This window comes from Cryptomeria japonica, chromosome 10 (assembly GCF_030272615.1).
Source record: "Cryptomeria japonica chromosome 10, Sugi_1.0, whole genome shotgun sequence".
In the NCBI taxonomy this organism is placed as follows: Eukaryota; Viridiplantae; Streptophyta; class Pinopsida; order Cupressales; family Cupressaceae; genus Cryptomeria; species Cryptomeria japonica.
The window spans coordinates 336936564-336961546 of record NC_081414.1 but is presented as its reverse complement, the minus strand read 5'-3'; the positions used below and the strand labels follow the sequence as shown (position 1 = coordinate 336961546).

The window sequence follows — 24983 nt, the reverse complement described above, 5'->3', positions numbered from 1 at the left end:
GGTAATTATGTGTCTAAAATATATGCAAATAGTGATATTCATGATCATTATTGCTTCCCTAAATCCATTACAACTTAATATAGGCTTGTTAGTTTATATTTATCCTTTTCATCTTCATTATCATTTAATATAGGCTTGTTTGACAAATGTTTCGCACTTACGACGCTTAAGCCACAACTCTGATAGGGTATAGCCCAAAGTGTTCAACTGAGTTTGGGGGGGGGGGGGGGGGGTGGAGAAGGAGAATTCTTGGGTTAAGAATGCCAAACTAGACATGTTGGAACCAAAAATTCGCGCCCAAGATGAGCAGAACGAGAAATTGGCTCCATGGCAACTTTTCATTAAATCTCACGATTTTTTGATCAACTGAAAAATCATTGTCATACAGAAAACCTCTCTGAATATTCAAAATATGAGATATAATATTGTAGGAATCCCTGATGTGACCGTATAGGTTCAAATGGATCATCCGCAGATGCCACAGACTCTGAGATACAACTTGACCAATTTTGACAATTTTTAGCATTTAGGGTGCTCAAGGGAAGACATCGTTAGGGTATGGAATTAAGTGTTCGATCGAGTGGGAGGGAAAAATAGGAGCATGCCTAGGATAATAATTCCTAACCCGACGTGTTGGAACAAACTATTCACGCTCACGATGAGCAAAACCAGAATTGGTCTTTGTGGCATTTTTTCATTGAATGCATCTGATGAATTTTTTGTCAACTAAAAAATCGTTGTCATAAAAAAATTGCTTTGAATATTGAAAATATGAGGTAGGCTATTGTAGGCAGCCCTCACATGACCCTGTGGGTTCAAACGGATCATCCGCAGGTGCCACGAGTTCTGAGATACAAGCTGTCAAATTTTGATAATTTTTTTCACTTAGGACGCTCAAGGGATGATGTCAATAGGGTATGGCCCTAAGAATTAGAGAAAATGGGAGGGAAAATAGGACCATAACATGGTAATAATGCCTAACCAGATGTGTTGGAACTGACGATTCGCACCCACGATGAGCAGAACGAGAATTCAACTCTGTGGCAACTTTTCATTGAATGCATTTGGTGATTTTTTGGTTAACTGAAAAATTATTGTCATACGAAAACCACTTTAAATCTTGAAAATCCAAGATAGACTACTGTAGGCGGCCCTCACATGACCATGTGGGTTCAAACAAATCATCTGTAGGTGCCATGGATTCTGAGATACAACCTATCAAATTTTGGCAATTTTTTGCACTTAGGGTGCTCAAGGGATGACATTGGTAGGGTATGGCCCTGATCGTTCGATTGAGTGGGAGAGAAAAATAGGAGCTTTCTTATGGTAATAATTCCTAACATGATGTGTTGGAACCAATGGTTCATACCCACAACGAGCAGAACAAGAATTGGACTCGGTGGCAACTTTTCATTGGATGTATGTGATGATTTTTTCATCTACTAAAAAATCATTGCCCTATTAAAACCATTCCAAATATTGAAAATCTATGATATCATATTGTAGGTGGCCCTCACATGACCCTATGTGTTTAAACAGATCATCTATAGGTGCCACGGATTCTGAGATACAACTTGCCAAATTTTGACTTTTTTTGTAGTTAGGGCGCTCAAGGGATGACATTGGTAGGGTATGGCCCTGATGTTCGACCGAGTAGGTGGGAAAAATAGGAGCATTCCTAGGGTAATAATTCTTAACCAAACATGTTGGAACCAACGGTTCATACCCACGATGAGCAGAATGAGAATTGGGCTTTGTGGCAACTTGTCATTGAATGCATCTGACAATTGTTTGGTCAAATGAAATATCATTTCCCTACAAAAAATGCTCTGGATCTTGAAAATACAAGATAGGCTATTGTAGGCGGCCCTCACGTGACTGTGTGGATTCAAACAGATCATTTGCAGGTGCCACGGATTTTGAGATACAACCAATCAAATTTTGACAATTTTTTCCCACTTAGGGCACTCAAGGGACGATGTCAGTAGGGTATGGCCCCGAGTCTTCGACTGATTAGGGGGGGGGGGGGGGGGGGGGGGTAGTAGAAGAGGAGCATTCCTAGGGTAAGAATTCCTAACTAGACATTTTGGAACTAATGGTTCACACCCACGACGAGCAGAACGACAATTGGGTTATGTGGCAACTTTTCATTGAATGCATCTAATGATTTTTTGGTCAACTAAAAAATTGTTGCCCTACAAAAACTGCTCTTAAGATTGAGAATTAAAGATAGGCAATTGTAGCATTCCTCACATGACCCTATGGGTTAAAATGGATCATTTGTAGGTGCCACAAATTCCAAGATACAACCTATCAAATTTTGACAATTTTCCACACTTAGGGTGCTCAAGGGATGGTGTCAGTAGGGTATGGCCCTAAACGTTCGACCAAGTGGGAGGGAAAATAGGAGCATGCCTAGGGTAAGAGTGCCTAACTAGATGTGTTGGAACTGACATTACAATGCATTATGAAGCACAATATGTCTACGTTCATTGAGAGGTGGAGATATTTTGCATGTGATAGTAAAGGAAAGCAAGGTAAAATTTGTATCTTTCAGTAGCTAAATGACAATCAAAATAATTTTATGTTTAGAGTTTATATATTCATGTCTTTAATTTAATAGACAACATGTGGAAATGGACCTCTTCGTAATATCTCCCTGCTGAGATGGCTTTAATGATGGGGGATTGTTGCTAAATGTAACCAATGGATTATGAAAAAAATGCATTCTTCTATAGAAGATGCTTTGCTACTTTTCATTTATCATTACTAAGTATCCATGTTATGATTACTAACAATACCAATATGGTCATTAAATTTGGTGAAGTTACCAAAGGCAACCAAATTCAACACTTAAGATTTAGATGGAACAAATTATATAGAATCTCTAAGACTATACAAACAACATTCTATTGTTCATTATTTAACCATTGTTAATCATTGGATTGAAGATAAAAGTTTAAAAGAATGATGCCATGCATATGAGGAACAAGTTATATCGAGTCTCAACTTCTATATATATCAAAATTTTGAATAATTACAAGTGTATGTATACAAAAATGACATAAATGCCAACTCAAACAAAATGTATGTCAATATATGTAAATGTATGTCCGTATACAAAATATACATGCCAACTAGACATGCACGTATATCAAAATGTTCTATCACATCCTAATCTATTGATGGATCATAAAAATTGATCCTCCTCATAGCACTGCCCATCTCTGAAGGATCTTGCACAAGAAAAATCAAACCACAATTGAGATCAGTTATATTAAATAATTTTACATTTGAAAAGTTAACATAAAAATCAATATACATTGAACACTATATGAACTCTAAAATTGAATTCTTGATTACCTCATCTCCACGTTTTCTCTTCAACTTGGGAGGAATCCTGGAATATGTCATAGGGATCTAGCAGGTATGTCATCAATATTTTTGTAGACAACCTATATATGTTCACAAACATAACATTGATACAAGTTAGCATATAATTGTCAATGACAGGAACAAATTATATCTACTAAACACAAAAAAAAAAAAAAAACATGTACCTGAGGCATCTCGTCTACTTCTTTAGGTATAGTGGGTGCAATCAACAAGGATGTGAAGCCAACAATTATTTGTGCATAAAGATGACAAGTATGTGAAACTACTCTTAATTCAATCATGTTGGCATTCAATTACCTTTCCCTTGTCTCTGACTGCACTACCAGAACCCGAATTGTGCAGCACCGCACTCACACTATGTTTGTCCTACAAGAGTAAAATAAGATAAATATGCAAGTTACTATATGATTTAATTAATGATAATTGAAATGATGAGCATGTATGTACAATAAAAAATGTAAATGACTAGGTGCAATAATATATGTACAGTATAGCTATCAAGGCCAAATGAAATGGTCATTAAGGTGCCATCATGGACCTGTGATAACTCCTCGATAATCAGCCATTAAATAGACCATGTATATGAAAATTAGTACTTAATAAATAGACCATGTGTATAAACATTAGTACTTAATACTATCTCTTATAAATATTCATTTCAAATAAAATGCACTATGAAATTACAAGTCTTACAACTACATCGTCAATGTATGATAAAGTTACCTCCTCTTCTCTAGCATGTGAGGACTCCCCAGGGTATGCTCCAATACCTATTGTCACATCTGGTGCATTGGGCATATCATGCACCTCATAATTAGAGTGTCCACGGGAGGATCAACAAGCTCTCCAATAGGATCTAAGCATAGTTGCCTACACATAGAAAAAGTATGCATCACACAAATATGTGGAGTCAAAGAGGACATGTCAGCACCAGCGAATCCACCACTAGCATCACCAAAAGGTTGAGCTAGTGCCTCATCTTGAGAAACCAAAAGGATAATCAAAGAGTGAATAGTTGGCATAGTCTCTGATGCTGCCTCTGCAATAATATCTAGATTTTATACTGGAGATGGGGGATCAATGGGAGGAGTGGGAACATATGGGCCCTGTGATACTCGAACTGCCCTAGGTCTATCTTGAGGCATACCTAAACCCACACCCTAGAAAGGCTTGATGTCAAAGTAGTTGACATGCTTGCCCAAAAAAAACTCAGCATGCAATTTTTTTGATGAAATAAAACAAGACACCAAGATTGTTGTTGGGTGGTCTATCAAAAACCAACCACCAACAATCCCAAAATTTATCTATAATATCTTCGTTTTGACACCATTTGATGGAAAGTTTTTTTTTTTCACATCTATGAGTTGTCTAGTGCAGGGATTAATAAACAATGTGGCAATATCATCTTTTGATATCTCAAGCTCCTTGACTTGATCATAGGTCAATCCATTCACATATCTATTCCTCATGGAATCTCACCACAAAAGAGTGGCATTGTGCTCCGCGGTGACGGTTTCTACATTGTTTATTATGGCTTTAAGAGGATCTAACTTTGGGGCTCAATGAGGGATCCTACTGTAAATATTTGCAATGCCCCTCATTTGGTTCAAATTTTGACCAATTAAATCTTGAATTGAGGGGGGTTTTGGTAATGGAGGGTTTGCTAATAGAGGGTTTGGTGGTTGTGGCAGTTGTGATTGTTTAGGATTGTCATTGTTATCCCCCATTTACCTGATTGAATGCAAGAATTTGAATTTAACCAACAAATTTCAAAGAACAATGTATTTCATATGAAAAAACCTATTTTCTATCAAAAAAATTGAAAAACAAATAAAATTGTGAAAAAATTATTAAAAAAACAAAATTGCAATAAAATCATGTACCTTAGATGAAAAATTGACAAAAAAAAAAAGCTTGCAAATCAGATATCAGCTTAAATCGGATATTGGATTTCAATCCTTTGTGTAGCCCATGGGTAAAAAATGACCCATGGGTTGTCCCAATGGGTATAAAAATACCCATAGGAATCGGATATCTAATTCCTAAAACTTTTTTATGGGATGCATTTTATATATACTATAATATTATATATTATATAAATTGAATAATATATTATATATAAAATTTAATATAATATAATATAATATATATTTTATTAATATTGGATATCCTATTTGGTTGGATTTTCCCATGGCTAGATGTACTGACATCCAAGCCAAGCAAAAAGTCAACATAGATTTTTCATGTTTTTAGGGGAGTGGGGAAGGCAATTTTTTTAATATTACCACTTTTTGGCCCCTCATGATCCTGCACATACCCATGTTGCAATCATGACATTATTGATACTAATTTATATCTCTTGAATCTAAACCAAACAAAAATAAATTAAAGATTGTGAAGCTAAGACTGTCTACAATAAATTTCATTCAAGACCTATCAATGAGATAATCCTATAGAGACAAAAGAGTTTCTTCTTCTAATCCCAAAAAATATTGGTTTTCATCTTGTGATCTCTACAAAATATAATGGATTTCATCCTTAGCTATGATTTATCAAATGTGACTTTTGATAGGAGTTTCATGTATAATAAAATTCAATACCTTGAATAATATAAATCTAACAACATATCCTTTGTCTAGTAAATGCAATTTGGCTAGTAAATATATCTTTCATCTTTGATTAACTAAAAAATAAAGAGATTGCAAAAAACTACTTAATATTCCTGTCAAGAAGAAGCATCAAATACAGATCCTCGTCTACATCTTATTATAATAGGTAGACCTCCTTTCATGTGCATGGTCAATGACAAAACATAATCTAGGCATGTAATCCCATCATCAACCTTAAAAATAAAACCATGAATAATAGAAGCCACAATAGATTTCATTTGAATGGATTGCATCTCTTTACCCAGACATAGTCAAGGTCCTACATGGAATATTAGAAACTTATATGGATTTTCTCCCTCAAATTCCCATTGTTTTAACCATCTCTCATCCTTTTAACGATCTCTCAGGCTTAAACTGCAAGAGATGAAAGGCAGATAAATTTGGTGAATAATATATTATTCTCAAAAAAAAATATTGAAAAGTAGTGACTTAATTATTATGAAAGGTGGTGCCTCAATTACTATGAAAGATGGTTATTCTTCCAACAATAAATTATAAAGGAGATATAATTTAAAGGAAGGGCAAAAAGGAGGGAATAAAATATATAAAGAACTAAGAGCATATTTAGGAGAATATTTAAAGCAGGGAATGAAATCGGATTGAATATTAATAATTAAGCATATAAAATTTCAAATATACTTGTTTTTCCACTCCATGAGTGCCTTTCTCATATATGATTTGTACCTTACATGTATTCGGGTATTTCATGCTTTACGTTTATACTTGATATCTTACTTGTATTCATTTGTATTCTTCATGCTTTATGCCTTGCATGTATCAATGTGTATGACTCATGCATTATGTGTTTTCTTCATACAAAAGTCATTTCAACATGTTTACTCCATGTGTATTTTATATGCATAAACTTCTCATGTATGCTTGGTATCGTGTATATATGCTTCATATGTTATGTTCATTTATGTGTTTGCCTCATGATTTTTGTGGTGTGTGTGCCTTCCTAATGTATACCTTGTGTCTTGAATATGCTTCACATCATGTTTGATGTATTTTCAACAAGTTTGTTCCATGTGTGTTTCCAAAGAAATTTCATATTGGGAATCATCTTCAACACTCCATGATCATTGCTTGATGGCAAGTAGTCTTGGGCAAGGGCAGTCTATCATGTCCCCATTTTGAAATAAGATTTAATAATAAATAATAATAGACATAAAATAATTAAAATATAATATAATATAATTAAAATGTAATTAACTTAATGAATGGTCAAAAGGCATGGAATGAAGAGTTGTGACTCTCTAAAACATGAGATATAAGAGGGAGAAGAGACCATTTAAAAAGGGATAAGGAGGAGGGAAGAAATGAATAAAGTGTGGGAATCAAGGAAATATTAATGGAGGAAGAAAGGAATGGGAAGTAGATAAGGTTGTGTCTCTTTCAAAGGGAAAGTATTATGAAGGGTTGTTCTATTTAAAAGGGTCTTGATTGTGAAAGGTAGTGTCTCTTGCCAAGGGCTAGGTGATGAGCATAGGAATCCCATTATTTGTATCTATCCTTTCTCCTTGTTATCCTCATATTTGTCTGTATTCTTGTCACATGTTGTTGAAGGAACTTTAATTATTAATAAAAAGTGAAAAAAAGATTAGGATTGGTTACAATATCAAAATCCATGATAATTCTAATTATTTTGTGTCTGAAATGGCAAGAGATGCGTAATGAGGAGGCTGAAGCTATTCCGAGCACATGGACCTTGGGAGATCGGTGGGATGAAATTAGCAAGACTTTGTTAGTGATCGGTCATTTTTATTTAGATCATTTTTTTTAATGTTATAAGTGGCCTGTGGCCTTTTTGTCATTTTCATAGACTCTTGGTTGTGAGTGGCCAATAGGCCAAATGAACAAAGAAACTTCAAGTTCATTATTAGTATAATAATCGATATATATATATATATATATATATGTATGTCGACTTGAACTTGATATAATAGATATACATATTTTGGGCGTGAAGTTTGAATTCAAAAAATAAATTTGTGTTCATCTTATTAATGAAAGAGTAGTATATAGTAACAGTGCATGTGTAATCCATCACTCGGCAACCAAAGAGGTAGGGCCCATTCTGTGGTTACCCAATGAGTTTCATGTTTTTGTTGTGAGTTGTTTTAATTTCAATTTTGTGGATTTGATTTAGTTCAAAAGTTTGTTAATTTGGTTGTGTTTAGATAATTCATTTTCTATTTCTTGGAAGACTATGTTATGGTTTTATAATCACTTTGGATTAAACTTGAATGGTTATTCTAATTGATTTACACATTTGGAATCAATAGTTATGTGACTAAATTATTATTTTTACCAGTCTGTCGTAGTCCTTGTCACAGATCCTGTTACATAGTTGACAAAAAGCAAAACCTTTTATCTAGTCTTCTAATTTAAAGAGAGTGGAGTGTAATTTAGTCTAATTAGAAGTTTGTTTTGACTCAGGAAGTGTGAATCAGTTTCTTAGAATCATTAATTGCATTTCATTCCCACTTAAGCCACTATCTTCATCCCTTAGGTAAATTGCTACAATACATTTCATAAGTTTATGCTTCCCAGATTGACACTCACTGAGGTATGAACTGGGGAAATTAAAATTAAGATTTTCAATACCATAACTAAGCATGAGGGAAATTCTTATTTCAAAATCTAATTCACAGTTTTATCCAAACATTTTGGTGACATTGCCAGGGAAAGGTATTAAAGGCATGAAGTCATAGTGAGTTAAGTTAGGACCAATATGTCTTGAGGAAAGCCTCTACAATTGTCGATCTTGTTTGGGTGAATACTCTTGATTTGTGTTCTTATAAGTCATATAGGTGCATGCATCAACCTGGGGATAGAAACGGTAGATTTGTCAAGGTACATGAAGTAGGAGAAAAACCACAAACTCAAAAACAAGAAAAATCACAAAAAAATCCATTGGTGGTTGAGCCTAATTTGGAAAGGTGTGTTGTTGAACTTTCTATTATTTCTCCACCTAGCATATCACAAACGGTTCCCGAGTTTCTTCAAGAACCATTAATTACCCTAGAACTTGCCAAGCAATTTGCTGATTCATTTGAATTATGTAGTGGGAAGAATGTAGAAAATCCATTCACAATTGTTTATACCCCAGAGGCATTTGAAGGAAATATGGGTGACAACAACGAAAACAACAGGGGGTACTTGCTAATAATAATCCTATAACTTTTAAGTTCCCTATTGTTGACCCTATCAAAGATGCTCCAATGAAAAATATCCCTCACTCTGCTTTGCCTGTATTTAGGAGATTGATAATGAAAGATCCGAATGTGTTCTTATTTGAATTTGAAGTTTTTTGTAACAACTATGACTATCGAAGTGATGCACATAAACTCAAATTGTTTCTAGCTACCTTGAAAGAAGCAGCACTCAGAAGGTTCATGAGTTTGGGATCACGGTCAGTCCACACTTGGGACAATATGAAAGAAAAGTTCCTAGGTAAATATCATGAATATTGCAAGACCTAAGAAGTATGCGATGAAACCTTCTGCATGACACAACATGAAGAAGAAACACTAGAGGATTATTTGGAATATTTTTTGTTTAGTCTCCAGTGAGCCTGACAAAATGGTTTAAATAATGGTATAGTTAAAATGTTATTCCTTAGGGGAGTTCAGGATGATTGCATGGAAATATTAAATCTTATGGGTGGGGGAGATATTTCTAAAGTTTGTTTTGATTACATTTGTGAAGCATGCAGGAACTATTCACGGTCTTCTCAAACAATGTGAGGTTCTATAGGAAGGAATAATGTGGTAGGAGGAAGTACATCAGGTATCACCAAAAGGGAGCTAGGTACATTGCTTGAGGATTTAAAGAATTATTTGTTGAGTCATATGGGTAAACAAATAGATACATTGTATACTTGTAAAAGGCAAGAAGAGGCTGAAAAAGCTTTAGAAATCTTTTATCCAATCTATAGGAAGAAGCATGGTAGTAAAGAATGCCCTTATAATAGGAATAAATTTGCATCCCTAGAAGAATCTAGAAAATATACAATCCTTGAGCCCCTTCCTGTGGATGTGGTAGAAGTGGAATATACAGAAGAACCAGTCTATTTTATGGCTCCTAGACGTCCTTGGCCACCTCGGCCTATGCCCTCTGGGATGACTAGTCCTTATTCTATAACTAGGCCTAGTCAGCCTTCCTCCTTCACCAGCCAATTTGGGTGGTATGATGTCTGGCCACAACCTATTCATTATCAACCCTAACCTAATTTAGGTGGTATGATGTCTGGCCACAACCTATTCCATACCCTGATCGCTTACAAACTGAACAAATACAAAAGGAAGTTCCAAAACCTACATTTGATTTTGTAAATGAATTACGTAATGTTAACATCAAAATTCCTTTATTGCAGACTATCACGTATATTCATGTATACACAAAGATAATTCAAACTTTGTGTACTCGCAAGCAAAAGAAAAAGACGGATCCAAAGACTGTTCAAGTTATTGAACAACTTGCTAACCTTATGCTTGGGAACTTAACAATTCCTAAGTATGATGATCCAGGAAGTATTATGATAAAGGTACGCATTGTTAATGTTGTTATTCCTAATACACTCATTGATTTGGGAGCTATAATTAATGTTATGAAAAATGAAACAAAGGAAAAATTATCACTTAAAGGACTTAGACCCACTCCTACAGTTCTCCAAATTGCAGACCGCTCTTTGGTCAAACTTGAAGGTATGATAGAAGATGTGATTCTTTATATTGATTCATGGGAATACGCAACTGACTTCATGATTTTGTAGCCAAAAATTAAGCTGGGGGGATATCCCCTGATCTTGGGGCGACCTTGGTTGGTTGTTGCAGATGCGTACATCAATTGCAAGTCAAGTAATATGGTGATTTATAATGGGGAACAAACTAAGCAATTAACATTGTATCCTCCTACACAACCTTTATTGGAAATAGATGATCCAATATGGATTGACAGTGATTTTGAGGAATCATTGCCAATCCTCACTATTGGCCAAACATTTGACATGGGGGAATGTTCTGAAGAAGATATACTTGTTAATTTTCTCCAAAATAGAGATGGTTCTAATGAAATTTTAGAAAGGATGATGCTTTTGTTGAGGATGGGTGATCATTGCCCTTTTGGTAATTTTCCAATGGTAGGTAGTTCACTATCTATTCAACAATTTATTGCATTGCATCAATTACTACTTCATGATTTCTTGTATAGTTCATTCTTGTCCTTTTAAAATTCTACTGATACATCACAAGTCCTAGATCTTAATTCACCTGCATAATCGAAGGCTATGGAAATTTTACCTGGTCACACACTTAATCTTAATCTACATTTAAGAACTAAATAAATTCAAGATCTAATTGATATGCTTAAAATTCATAAAGATGCATTTGCTTGGGAATATCAAGAGATGTGTGACATTCACCCTAATACTTGCACATGCTGCATCTATATTGAAAAGGGTAGCCACCCAGTTAGGAAACCACAAAGATGGCTTAAACCTATCTTGTGTGAAATAGTTAAAGAGGAGTTACAAAAGTTATTAAATATAGGATTCATATACCCAATTTTTGATAGTCAATGGGTCTCTCCTCTTATTGTGGTTCCAAATAAAAATGGTAAGTGGAGAATTTGTGTTGATTACAGTGCACTTAATAAAGCTACTAAAAAGGATCATTTTATGCTGCCATTTATTGATCAGGTGTTGGATACTCTTGCAGGTAAAAATTTCTTTTCTTTTCTAGATAGTTTCAGTAGCTACAATCAGATCCGTATTGCACCTAAGGATCAGGATAAGACCACCTTTACTTGTCCTTGGGGTACTTTCACCTATAACGTGTTGTCTTTTGAATTATGTAATGCGCCTATCACTTTTCAAATGGCAGTTTTGAGTATTTTCACAGATTTAGTGAATGATTGTGTGGAGGTTTATATGGATGATTTTACACTGTATGGTAATACTTATGAGGAAGCTAAATCAAACTTTTAAAAAGCGCTTAAAAGAGGTGTATTGAAACTAATTTGTCTCTAAGCCATGAAAAGTTCCATATCCTCATGATGGAAGGAATTATACTTGATCATTATATTTTCTCTAAGGGTATTGCAATAGATCCCAAAAAAATATAATTTTTTAAAGCCCTGCCTACACCCGCCAGTCAAAAATTTGCTTGAAGCTTTTTAGGTCATGTTGGGTATTACCATAGGTTCATCCAAAACTTTAGTAAAATTGCCTCACCTCTCTTTGCCTTGCTAGCAAAAGATGTTGTTTTCTCTTGGACACCGAAATGTCAAGAAGCCTTTGAAGCCCTTAAGACCAAACTTGTAACTACACCTGTACTCAAAGGTCTAAATTGGGAATCGCCTTTTCATATTCATATTGATTCTTCAAATAGTTCTATGGGCATTGTGCTTGGACAAAAAGAAGATAATCTTTTCTACTCCATTTACTATATCAGCAAAAATTTCATTGGAGTTGAGGTCAATTACACAATAACTAAAAAGGACTTTCTAGTTGTTGTTTATGCAATAAATAAATTTTGTCATTATATTACTGGGTATAAGGTGTCTGTCCATACTGATCATTCTGCCATTCAATTTCTAATGAATAAACCTGTTGTAATTGGTAGAGTAATTAGATGGTTACTTTTACTTAAATAATTTGACATTAATATACTCGATAAGCCTGGTCATGAGAATATGGTTGTAGATTTCTTTTCCAGGTTACAACAAAAATATGAGTTGGTCCTAATTGATGACACTTTTTTCCTGATGAGCATCTTTTTGCCATTTCATCAAAAAGTGTGGTTTTCTAACATATCCAATTACCTGGTCACATGTCGATTCCCTCCACACTTCTCTCCACAAGAACATTGAAATCTTATTGCAGTTAGTGGTCAATACACATGGATAGATGGAATGCTCTTCCGCATAGTGATCAATAATGTCATGCGTCGATGTGTGCCTGAAGATGATGTCTTCGACATACTTCATGCATGTCATACTAAACCTTGCAAAGGACACTTTGCTACCTAGAGAACTGCTACCAAAATTCTTATTGTTGGATACTATTGGCCTACAATTCACAAGGATTGTAAGAGCTATGTTCATCACTGTTATAAATGTTAGTGTATGGGTCATCCCACACACTTTGATGAGATTCCCTTGCACCCTCAAATGTCTATTGAGCCCTTTGAAAAATGGGGGCTTGATTTTATTGGGCCTATCAGTATGTCATCACAAAACAAGGAGTATATTCTTGTTTGTATAGATTATGTCACTAAGTGGGTTGAAGTTGTTGCTTTGAAACATGCAAGGGACACTAACGTAGTTGATTTCCTTTATTCAAATATCTTCACAACATTTGGTGTTCCACATGAAATAGTCATGGATCAAGGACCCCAATTCACATCAGAACTCATTTTTGCTTTGGTTTGAGAGTACGAGATTCGGCATTGCAATTCTTCACCTTATCACCCCCAAGCCAACGAGCAGGTTGAGGTCACCAATAGAGAACTTGAAAAAATCCTTACCAAGATAGTTTCTCTTCATAAGCGGGACTAGGTCACGCGGCTCCCTGAAGATGGGTGGGCCTATCGTACAACATGGAAGACCACCATAGGTCTAACCCCTTATGAACTTGTCTATGGTGAGAAGGTTATCCTCCCTATCAAATTTGAGATGAAGACTCTCCGCACTGCACTTTAGTTAGGTATAAGTATTTTTGATGCACAAAGAGAGTGTATTGCTCAATTACATTCTTTGGATGAGTTGCGTCAGGAGGCTCTCTTTCATGCAGAGACAGTTCAAAAATAACGTGCTCTTTGGCATGATTGCTTCATTCGCCAGTGGTCATTTTAGCCAGGTGATTGGGCACTTTTGTACAACTCCCATTTTTAATATTTTAAAGGCAAGTTTCACACAGAGTGGCTCAGGCCTTATGAGATCGAGAGAATATATGATAATGGTGTTGTACGTCTTTGTACTATGGATTATGAAAGGAGAGTTCTACTTTTTAATGGACATCGCCTAAAAATCTACAAACAACCTCTCTCAAAAGAAACTTTCCTTTGTGACATCACAACGGAACTTATAGTCATTCATTTTGGTCTCCTCAAAAATTGAAAGAAAAAAGCAGCAAAACAAAACAAAAAGTGCAATAAAAGATCCAACAATGAAAACCAGGTTTCCAATGTTGTTGGCCAATCACCATTTGAAATCTAGATTTCCGGCAGGTAGCAGTTGTGTAATGAACCTGTAGGTGAAAATTGGGTTCCCAGTGCTTCCAGGCGGCATTGGGCTAAAAATTGAGTAATCAATGGCCTATTATTGTAAAAAAAAAAAAAACCACTTCTTTCTTCCTGTCACTTTTGTGCCAAGCTATTCCCTTTGCCTTGTTTTGTTTTTCCTTCTTCCTATCCTTTCTTTGAAAGGAATCTCCATGTGCTTCACTGTTTTCAACAGTCTCTCTCTCTCCCTTGATACTCTCGTGGCTTCTACCACTATGGGTGCCTATTTTCTGATGTGGCATGTTTTGGCACATGGACGACCTTGTTTTCTTTATCCTCCCTACTGCTCTTGTCTTTCCCACATGTCTCAGCTTGTTCTTACCCATGTGCTTTGTCTTGTAGCCACTCGTTCCCTCCACTAGACGTGCCACATCACACCTTTGGCATTTCCATCCCTCATGGAAGCTTTCGTTGTCCTTGCCTCTCCATCTGATCATCATTTTTATTTGCACTCCTTTGTGTCATTATGTGGCTCATTTGGGAGTCACATCAACCCTTTTCCTTCTTGCTTCAGTTGGATTGTGCTCGTGTGGTTGTATGTTCTCTTCATCATGTTTGGACATGTTGATGACTTCTTCTACGCTTTTCTGCTTTACTAGCAGCCACCTCCTCCTCTACGAATTTGGTGATTGGTATGGTATTCATTTCCTTTATTTTCTTTTCCTTTTTATTAGCTCTTATTGTTCCTTCTTTCAATGGGGTGTCGCCACATGGACATGTCTTTCCAAATAATCTGGGGGGAACCTGGGGTCCTCTACGAAGTCATTATCCATGATCATTTCAAATTTCCATGCATATTGTTTCATATTAGCCTCTATCTGTCCACGTACATTGCCAGTTATTTTCAAAAGTCATTTATTTCTCTACCAAACTTGCTACATAAAGGGTTAGGGAGCTCATTTTTTATTTCTAAAGCAAGTATGTGCGAGATCATGAGGGGCCAAAAAGTAGCAATATTCTGACTAAAGTTCTGATCGATAGGTTGATTGAAAAATATCTATAACTTCCAAATGGTATCATATTTTCTGAATCCGAAACATGTGTCACATTCTATGCTTCGTATACTATAGCATTAAAAAAATAATGAATTTCATAAATTTTTGACCAAGTTATGGTGATTAGACATATAAGTTTTTTATATTTTTAAAAAGTTTTAGTAAAAAAATCATAATTAATTATTTATTTCAAAAAAAATACAAAAAAAAATGTGTCACATCCAGACATGAATCTTCTACTTATATGTAAAATCTTATAAAAAAATATTATTATTTGATTATGATTAGGGTGTTCAAATAGACAAATGCTTCTTATCTTTTTCCTAGAATTTTAGTACTACTACATTGAAATTGAATTTTTTTGTCAAATAGTTTTTTTTTCAAAAAACATCTAGTAGCTTAGAAACTACATTTAATTTTCTTCAGATTATATTCTTACATATTTCAGAAATAATGTTGGTAACTTATTCATTTTTTTACGTCAAGTTGCCTAACTTTGTTTGCTGATTTGCATTGACACTTAAGAGTCTGTTTGACCCACCATGATCATGTACATACCCAAGTAGTTTTTTGTTGAACTCTTAGTTTTGGTATCTTTTCTCTCTGTTCCATTCATGGCAAAAACCCGTCGCCACCATTATGAACCGACCTCTATGTAGGATTTAAGAGCCAACCAACAGGTGTATGATGTTTTTAAACAAGCTCAATGGGATGTTTATTTTAAATGGTTACGAGGGTATGATGAAAGAGTTGCCCTGGAGTTTGCATGGAATTTCTGCTAGAACATCTATTGTATAGGGGTAGAGGTTTCAGCTACAATGGAAGCTATTACAGAGATCTATGGGTTACCATTAACTAGAGAAAATTATTTTCCTAGCATGACAAAATAGGTTGTAGACTTGTAGCCTACCCGAAAGAAATTCTTGCAGAGAGGTGAATCTGTTAAAATGGTCACCGAGTAGGGTACTAAATTGGAATCCTTACCAGCACATTGGAAGCATGTTGCCAAGTTCATCATCCACTATATCACATATGAAGGTAGGTACCAATATGTTTTTGCCCAACACTTCAGATTGTTGTTGCATTTGCATAGGGGAATGTTGGTTAATATTCCATATTTTCTTTCTCGTTCTCTACACCGCATCGCTAAGTCTGTTCAAAAAGGGCACCCTAATGCTTTGTCTCATCATGGGTTAGTGAAATTGTTATTTATAAGGGAATTATATCCCCTCTCGGTGATTGGGATTCATTTGTTCATTCACAAGATAAAAATAGTATGAAATCCTTGATAGAAGAGGATTCTTCTGCTGAGGACTCTAAAAACGATATACCCAAGTTGGTGAGTCTGCCTCAAAAAAATCTAGCGAGAATGTGGAGTCTGCTTCTAAAGCTAATGAAAAATATAGTGAAAGAATGAAGTCTAACTTAATAATAAAATAAGCCTTGTTCAGTCCTGTTAAACGCCAAGTTCAAGCATTAGGGTGACTAGAAGAACAAGTAAAACCCTTGCCACTAAGTCCCCTGCAATTCCTAGCGCACAAACAATAGACACCCCAAGTACTAGTCAGAGTAAAGGAAAAAAAAAGTTGCTCGAACAAACCCTTCCTGAATCGACCAATGATGGGAAAGGAAAAAGTAAACAAGGAACCCTAACCAGATTGGAAGGGTTGGCCAATGTAGCTATTACCTTTGCTAAAACCAAGGGTTATGATCCAAATGTAGAGATATTGTTTGAATTTACTCAAAAGAGGGGAAAATTTAACAGGGAATATAGCAGAGCTAAAAGAAGGCGAATAAAAGAACAAGGTGATCCTAATGTAAATACTCTTGATTCCCCATCAAGTTTACCTCAGGATAGTCTTAGGCAAGACACATTCTGGATGAAACTTGGGATGATCAAGTACCACAATAGAACTTGAATGAACAAGAGAAATGTGGGGACAAGCCTCCTAAGAATCCACTCATAGAAGGCCATCTCAAATATTGTCAATGCAGGAGAAAATAAAGAGAACTCAAATAAACAGATGGATAATTTTGGTGAAATTCAAATTGGGGTTGATCAAGCTACTAATGAAAAATCTTGTAAAGAGGGTATATCGAACACTTCCATCTCTGCTGTACCACAGGAGACTGAATTGAACACAAAAACTAAGTAGGGTAATGTTCAATCACCCCAAACTAGTGTAGGAGAACAAGAGGAGTAATTCGAGTCAGAGGATAAGATAGAGGCAGAATAAGAATGTGAAGAGTAACTTGAAGAGGAGAGCCTCCAGTTGACAAAAGAGTAAATCTTAGGCTTGCAGGTAATGGTAACTAAGCTAAAACCAAAGAACTGGGTCTTGAACACCCTATTAGAAGAAGCTCATTCTGTCACAAAATCATAGATAGAGGAAATCAGTAGACTCTGAGTGGAACTAGCTAAAGTAGTTGTGTGCAAAGAATCTCATATGTCTATTCTGGAGTATCAACAGTGGGTACAAGCAATGTGACAACTTTGGGTCAATGAGATCTCCAACACCCTGCAGAAGCTTTCGGGTTTGTAACCCATACTTCTTTGCATGAGGACATGCAAATTGGCCAACTGGGGGGAAATGATGAGCATAGAAATCCCATTACTTTTATCTATCTGTTTTCCTTGTTATCCTCATATTTGTCTATCTTCTTGTCACCTATTGTTGAAGGAACTTTAATTATTAATAAAAAGTAAAAAGAAGATTAGAATTGGTTACAATATCGAAATCCATGATAATTCTGATTATTTTGTGTCTCAAATGGCAAGAGATGGTTAGAGAGCAAGTTGAAGTTGTTATGAGCACGTGGCCTTTGGGAGATCAGTGGGATGAAATTAGCAAGACTTTGTTAGTGACTGATCAATTTGATTTAGGTCATTTTGTTTTAATGTTATAAGTGGCCTCCAGCCTTTTTATCATTTTTCATAAACTCTTGGTTATGAGTGGCCAATAGGCCAAATGAACAAACAAACTTAAAGTTCATTATTAGTATGATAATCGATATATATATATATATATATATATATATATATATATATATATATATATATATATATATATATATATATATGTCAGCTTGAACCTGATATAATAGATATATATATTTTGGGCGTGAAGTTTGAATTCGAAAAGAAATTTGTGTTTGTCTTGTCAATGAAAGATTAGAATACAGTAATAGTGAGTGTGTAATCCATCACTCGGTGACCAAGGAGGCAAGGCCCACTCTGCAGTTACCCAATGAATTTCATGCTTTTGTCGTGAGTTGTTTTAATTTCAATTTTGTGTATTTGATTTAGTTCGAAAGTTTATTAATCTAATTGTTTTTAGATAATTCATTTTCTATTTCTTGGCTATGTTATGGTGTTATAATCACTTTGGATTAAACTTGAATGGTTATTCTGATTTATTTACACATTTGGAATCAATTATAGTTTTTGCGACTAAATTATTATTTTTACCAGTCTGTGGCAATCCCTGTCATAGATCCTAGCACGTATTTGACAGGAAGCAGAACCTTTTATCTAGTCTTCTAATTTAAAGAGAGTAGAGTGTAATTTAGTTCAATTAGAAGTTTGGTTTGACTCAAGAAGTGTGAATCAGTTTCTTAGAATCCGTAATTGCATTTCATTCCCACTTAACCCTGTCTTCATCCCTTAGGTAAATTGCCACAATACCTTTCATAAGTTTACGCTTCTCAGAGTGACACTCACTGGGGTATGAACTGGGGAAATTAAAATCAAGATTTTCAATACCAGAACTAAGCATAAGGGAAATTCTTATTTCAAAATCTAGTCCACAGTTTTATCCAAACACTAGGCATGATGAAGAGATGTGATCTCTCCCTCACATTAGAAGATATAAAGGGAAGAAGGTTCATTTAAGGAATAAATGGAAGGGAGATCAATTTGGAGAATAATATATTTTTCTCAAAAGCAATAATGAAAAGTGGTGACTTAATTGTTTTGAAAGGCAGTGCCTCAATTCCTATGAAAGGTGGTGACTCTTCCACCAATAAAGTATAAAGGAGTGATTATTTAAAGGAAGCTCAGAAAGGAGGGAATGAAATATATAAGGCATTAAAAGCAAATGGAGGAGTAGACCTAAAGTAGGGAATGAAATTAGATTGAATATTAATAATTAAACATACAACTATTCGAATATGCTTGTGGGTTTGAGTACGAGCTCGTTTTGCACAACACAATGAATATTAACAATTCATTGATAATTAATAATGTGTAGTTGTTTATAAATAATTATAATATATATGACTATTTGTGATCTATATCTAATTGTTTATGACTGTTTATAATACGTTGTATGTTAAAGACTATTGAGGATTCATCCAACTTGATTGTTATATTCAGCCATGATGAGGGCAATGAGGGATTACAAGGAGGGGAATGACAATGGTACTCTTCTAGGTATGCCATCTCATGGTGGTGACCAAATGGTCCCATGAGGCAAAGGGGGTACAAAGGGTACTATCTTTGAGCTTAGAAGAGATGGGTTTCTAGGGCACCCTATTGTGAATATGCCTCATCCCTCTATCATGGTGAATTAATACACCAAGAAGTTCAATCATAGAAAGGAAAGATGGATGAAAAGATGAAGGGGGAATAGGTCTAGGACACCTCACTAGGTACACCATCTTATATGGATGGAATAGGCCACATAAGACCAAAAGACGTGGTCTATTTTCTCTTGGACATAAGATAGAGGATCTTTAAAACACACTATTGAGTCAACCTATCCTAACTTCCTTATGGTTGATTTTTTCCAATAAATTAAAGATATCTTTTGATTAAGTTTTTGTTCTAACCCTAATAAAAAAAGTTTCTTTGAATTCTGACAAAATCTTAGGCAATTTTAAAACGTGACATTACAACAATGCCTCGACCTCACAATCTATAATGATGGGAGGAAGTCCAAAAAGAATGAATTGTTTAAAAGGCTTTAGAAACTTTCAAGAAAAGCCGTTTACCCACGCTATACCTCTGTCATTCGCACGTGGCTTGTGAGTAGAGACCGGAATGAGTGAAGAGTATTTTTTTTTTAAAGGCTTTAGAAACATTTAAGCAAGGAACGACATCCCCTATATGTTTTTTCCACGCCTCATACCACTCACCGTGTCATCCAACCAAGTTGTTTTCGAAGCCCACTATTTCTCCATTCTTATACAACTGAAGACTTGTGCACAATAATGCACTTGCAATTGTTTTATTTTCTTGCAAGGAAAGGGAGCCATAGTCAATTGTGTTGCCTTTGCAAACATGAATGCTTTTAATTATTCAATGTTTCATTAATCTATTTAAATGTTTGTTAAAGGAAACAATTTTACGAAGGTATTGAAAAATTTACAAGTACTATGAAATATATGGTTTTAATTTTAAATGTTTAATATAAAATCTATTATTAAGTTATTTTAATATATGAATCATAATAAATAAATTTAATTTATAATAAGCAATGTATCTAATATTTTCGGAAATCTATTAGATCTTTAATCCTTTTCAAATATAATTGTGTCATTTCCTTAATATAAAATTTATTATTATCATTTCAGCATTTCATTCATAATAATTATAATTAAAATTAAATAACATACTTGTATTATATATAATCATTTATGAATATTAATAATATTAAAACAACTAGTTAATAGGCATGAGTATAATCATATACGCTACCATTGACAAAGATATCCTAAGACAACACTCTAGATATGTCCCTTAATAGATCAATTTATGAATCAAGACAATAGCTAGAGAAGCTAATCTCTCTCTCTCTATTTTAAAGAAAAAAACCATCAATGTTAGGCCCATCATACTAAACCTTACTAATAATGTATGTAATCTTTTAAAATGAATGTGTACATTAACTAATAAATCCACAACTTCCTTATAGTATTACACTTATTATTAATTATATTTATACTTTCAATAACCTTGAGATTACTTCAATTCTCTATTCATGAAATTAATAATATTATTAGTATTAATATCCATGAAGCTAAAGTTAAATTCATCCTGCCCCCAACCTTCAAGAATGTGTAAAACTTTAAAAATGTATAAAAAATTTATTGCATATTTACCATAGAGAAGTTTCCTACATTGTAATAATTATCATATATCCCATATGAAGTGATACTACACCCTACCTTTAAAATCTTATCATTCCAATCCACTCATACACCTTAAAAATATATTTATAATGCTATTAAAATTTCATAATACTATCTAATTTTTTAATGATTTTCTTATCTTATTTTATGTAACACTCATCTATAGGTAGAGCCTCATGGATTCGAAAGTATCATGTGTTACTTTATACGCACAATTCTAAATGTCATACTCTTTTATTCTAATCTTTACTAGACATGCAAGCATCGAAATATTTTTGTAATATGGAAGTTAGAATCAATGCTTGTACAAAACCCTAAAGGTGTGAATTTGAGTATTAATAGAAGTATAATTTATCATCAAGGAGTACTCTATCATGATGAGAATTATGAAAATGTCATGATTAGTAAAAGAATTAAAACTATATCATATGTGTCCAAGCTATGGGATGTAACATAAGGCAAGTCATTGTTACACATATCCTCATTACTATCTCAAACAAGATAATTGTCATTAGATGCACAAATAAATGATATAGATATATCTAATACAAAACAAAGATTATTAAATGATTTTAAGAAAGAATTAAAAATGAAACAAAGTAGAGAAATCTTTTATAAAATAAAAGCCATAGCTACACCTTTTTACACATCCAATACAACCACAACCAAATATTAATCATAAGACAACATCCATCTATAAATGAAACCTTATAGATAATCCTATAGAAACTAATCCTAAGAAAGAATTGATTTTCATCTTGTAATCTAGAAAATCCTTATTAAACACAAGTGCTTAAATTAGCTTTTGATAAGATGTAGAATAAAAATTAATGCCTTGAATAATATAAATCTAGCAATATACCTTCTTTGTCTAGTAAACGTAATTTGTCTAGTAAACAAATCTTTCAAATTTGACTAGCTAAAAAATAAAGAGACTGCAAAAAATTACATAATATTCCTATCAAGCAGAAGCATCTAATGTAGATCCTCATCGACATGTTAGTGTAACAGGTAGCCCTCCTTTCATGCGCATGGTCAATGACAAAACGTAATCTCGACACGCAATCCCATCTTCGACCTTAAAACTAAAACCATGAATAACAGAAGCCACAACAGATTTCATCTGAATGAATGCCATCTCTTTACCCAGACATACTCGAGGTCCTGCATGAAATACTGGAAACTTATACGGATTTTCTCCCACAAATTTCCCTTCTTTTAACCATCTCTCAGGCTTAAACTGCAAACAGTCACCGCCCCAAATATTTTCCATCCTGCCCATCGAATAGTTACAGTAATTCATATGCATTCCCTTCTCCACAAAAGTCCCGTCTGGCAAAACATCATCTTTGGAGGCAATTTTAGTATCAACAGGCACAGGAGGGTAGAGCCGCATTGACTCGCATAGAGCAGCATGCAGATATTGCATATCCTTCAATTCTTCAAAGCTGAAAACAATCCCTTTTTCATCTGCTGTTGGGGGTTGCGATCGCTTAGCCAAGATGTGTAAAATTTCAGTGTGAATGGCTTCTTCTACTCTCTGGTGGGAAGAGAGCACCCAAAAGAACCATGTGAGAGCAGACGACGTGGTATCCCTGCCTGCCAACAAAAAGCTCACCACCATCTCCTTCAAAAAAATATCTATCGTGGTACTGGATTGCTTCTCACCTTCTGACTCATCATCTATCCCTAATTCATCTCTATTGTTTAAAAGAGCCGCCATGAATCTAGAAAGCAGATCCTCTCTTACAGGGCCTCCCGTACTCATCGAAATCTCCTTCCTTCTACTACTCACCACATCCATACCAAATTTGTTCACTACTTTAATAGCTTCGCGCAAGCGCTTTTCAGAACCGATGTTAAGCATGCGCTTAACTCTCCACAAAAAAGGAACAGCGGAGTAAAACCTACGGGCGCTAATTTCAGTGGCTTGGTCAAAGGACTTTGCAAAAATTGGAGTGGGCATTGAGGGGAGAAGACATGCGGGATCCACCCCAAACGCTACCCTACAAATATTATCAAATGCAAATCTCTCCCAAATGTCTTGCAAATCTAAAGACTTATCCGTTTTGGATGCGTTTGCAAGAACTGGGAAGAGGCGATTCTGAATCTCCCACTGCACCGTTTCCACCACGAAGCTTCTGAGAGAATTGGTATTAAACTCATAGCTTGCAGTCTTTCTCTGCATCTTCCACAGCTCTCCGTCCACATTGAAAATCCCTCGGCCTAAGAAATCGTGGAGAAGAAAGGTAAAGCGTTCTCCTTTTGGATAGTTTTCGAAGTTGCTTTTGAGCATATATTCAACGTTTGCAGGATTTGCAGTCATGACATCTCCCACTCCACCCGGCCGTTGGGCCCTGAAAGTATTCGTTGGCATCTTTTCCATGGTTTCTGTGAACCATTGCAGAAACCTGTTACGATTTCTAAAGAAATCGAAGCCGCAGCCGACTATAGGATAGATAACAGGGCCCTTGTAGGGCTCGTTGACAGACTTTCTTCTCAGAAAACAAAGCGAAAAATACCCAACTAAAACAACGAGAACGCCAAGGAAAAACTGTTCCGCAGCCATTTCCCGTAACAGAGAGTATTGAGGTCAGATTCTCTAGTGTATGAGTATTTGAGCACTCAGCTATAGGCATCCTTCTTAAATAGCATTCTTGATTAATTATACTTTTATGTTGACAAGTCACGAGATGTAAAATAATTATTAACTATTTAACTATAACGGGCACAGAGAAATCAAAAGAGTCTTATATACGTCAATAATTCAATAGTTCTGGACCCCACCATTAACCTTACCTTCATCAAGTTGCCTTTTTCTTCATATAAAAATGTCTTTTCAAAACCTTTATTTTGTTATTTTGTTACTTCTCGCCGACTTGCTTGACTAAAGGCTTTGAGATACGATACGTTTTGATCTCATCCAATTCTAAATTTCAGACGTCTTCGCTGAAGACAGGCCATCATTTTAACAATAGAGTATTCCGGTCAAAGACGTATTTTATATTTTTGATAAATTTTTCCAATAAAAGTTAAAAGGTGGGTAATTGGACGGTTTTCCTTGAAAACAAATTAGCACATAAAATTGACATCCATTATAGTGTGGTCAAAAATGTATCTAGATTTTTGATAAATATTTCTAATAAAAATTATTTTTATTAAATCTTTTTTATGGAGGTCCAAACTTGTGAGGGCACGATCCCGGCCTCATCCCTTATGATGTTGAAGCCTTGCACTCAGCAAGACTTGATCCCTGATGGGCTCATTTGGAGCCATTCAACTTCACCAATAGACCAAGGGCCCATTAACAGATGGGTTTCTCTTGAAAACAAATTAGCATGTAAAATTGATATCTATTATATTTTGGACAAAGACATATTCTAGAATTTTGATAGACTTTTCCAATAAAAATTAAATGTATGCATTTGGATGGGTTTCCCTTAAAAATAAATTAGCATATAAATTGATATCTATTATGCTTCACATGTTGATGAAAACAGGTACTT

At 34.9% G+C, this 24983-nt stretch overlaps 1 protein-coding gene across 1 annotated transcript; it reads right to left on the bottom strand.

Annotated features, from left to right (window-relative positions):
* Positions 1–22291: 22291 nt before the first annotated feature.
* LOC131033102 (cytochrome P450 94A2-like) lies at positions 22292–24083 on the bottom strand. Its single transcript, XM_057964236.2, has one exon. The coding sequence runs from the start codon at positions 24044–24046 to the stop codon at positions 22466–22468; it is 1581 nt and encodes a 526-aa protein (XP_057820219.2). The 5' UTR covers positions 24047–24083; the 3' UTR covers positions 22292–22465.
* Positions 24084–24983: the final 900 nt, after the last annotated feature.

What these genes read in the sequence shown, in the direction of transcription:
- LOC131033102 (XM_057964236.2), bottom strand. Translation starts at nt 24,046, where the DNA reads ATGGCTGCGGAACAGTTTTTCCTTGGCGTTCTCGTTGTTTTAGTTGGG.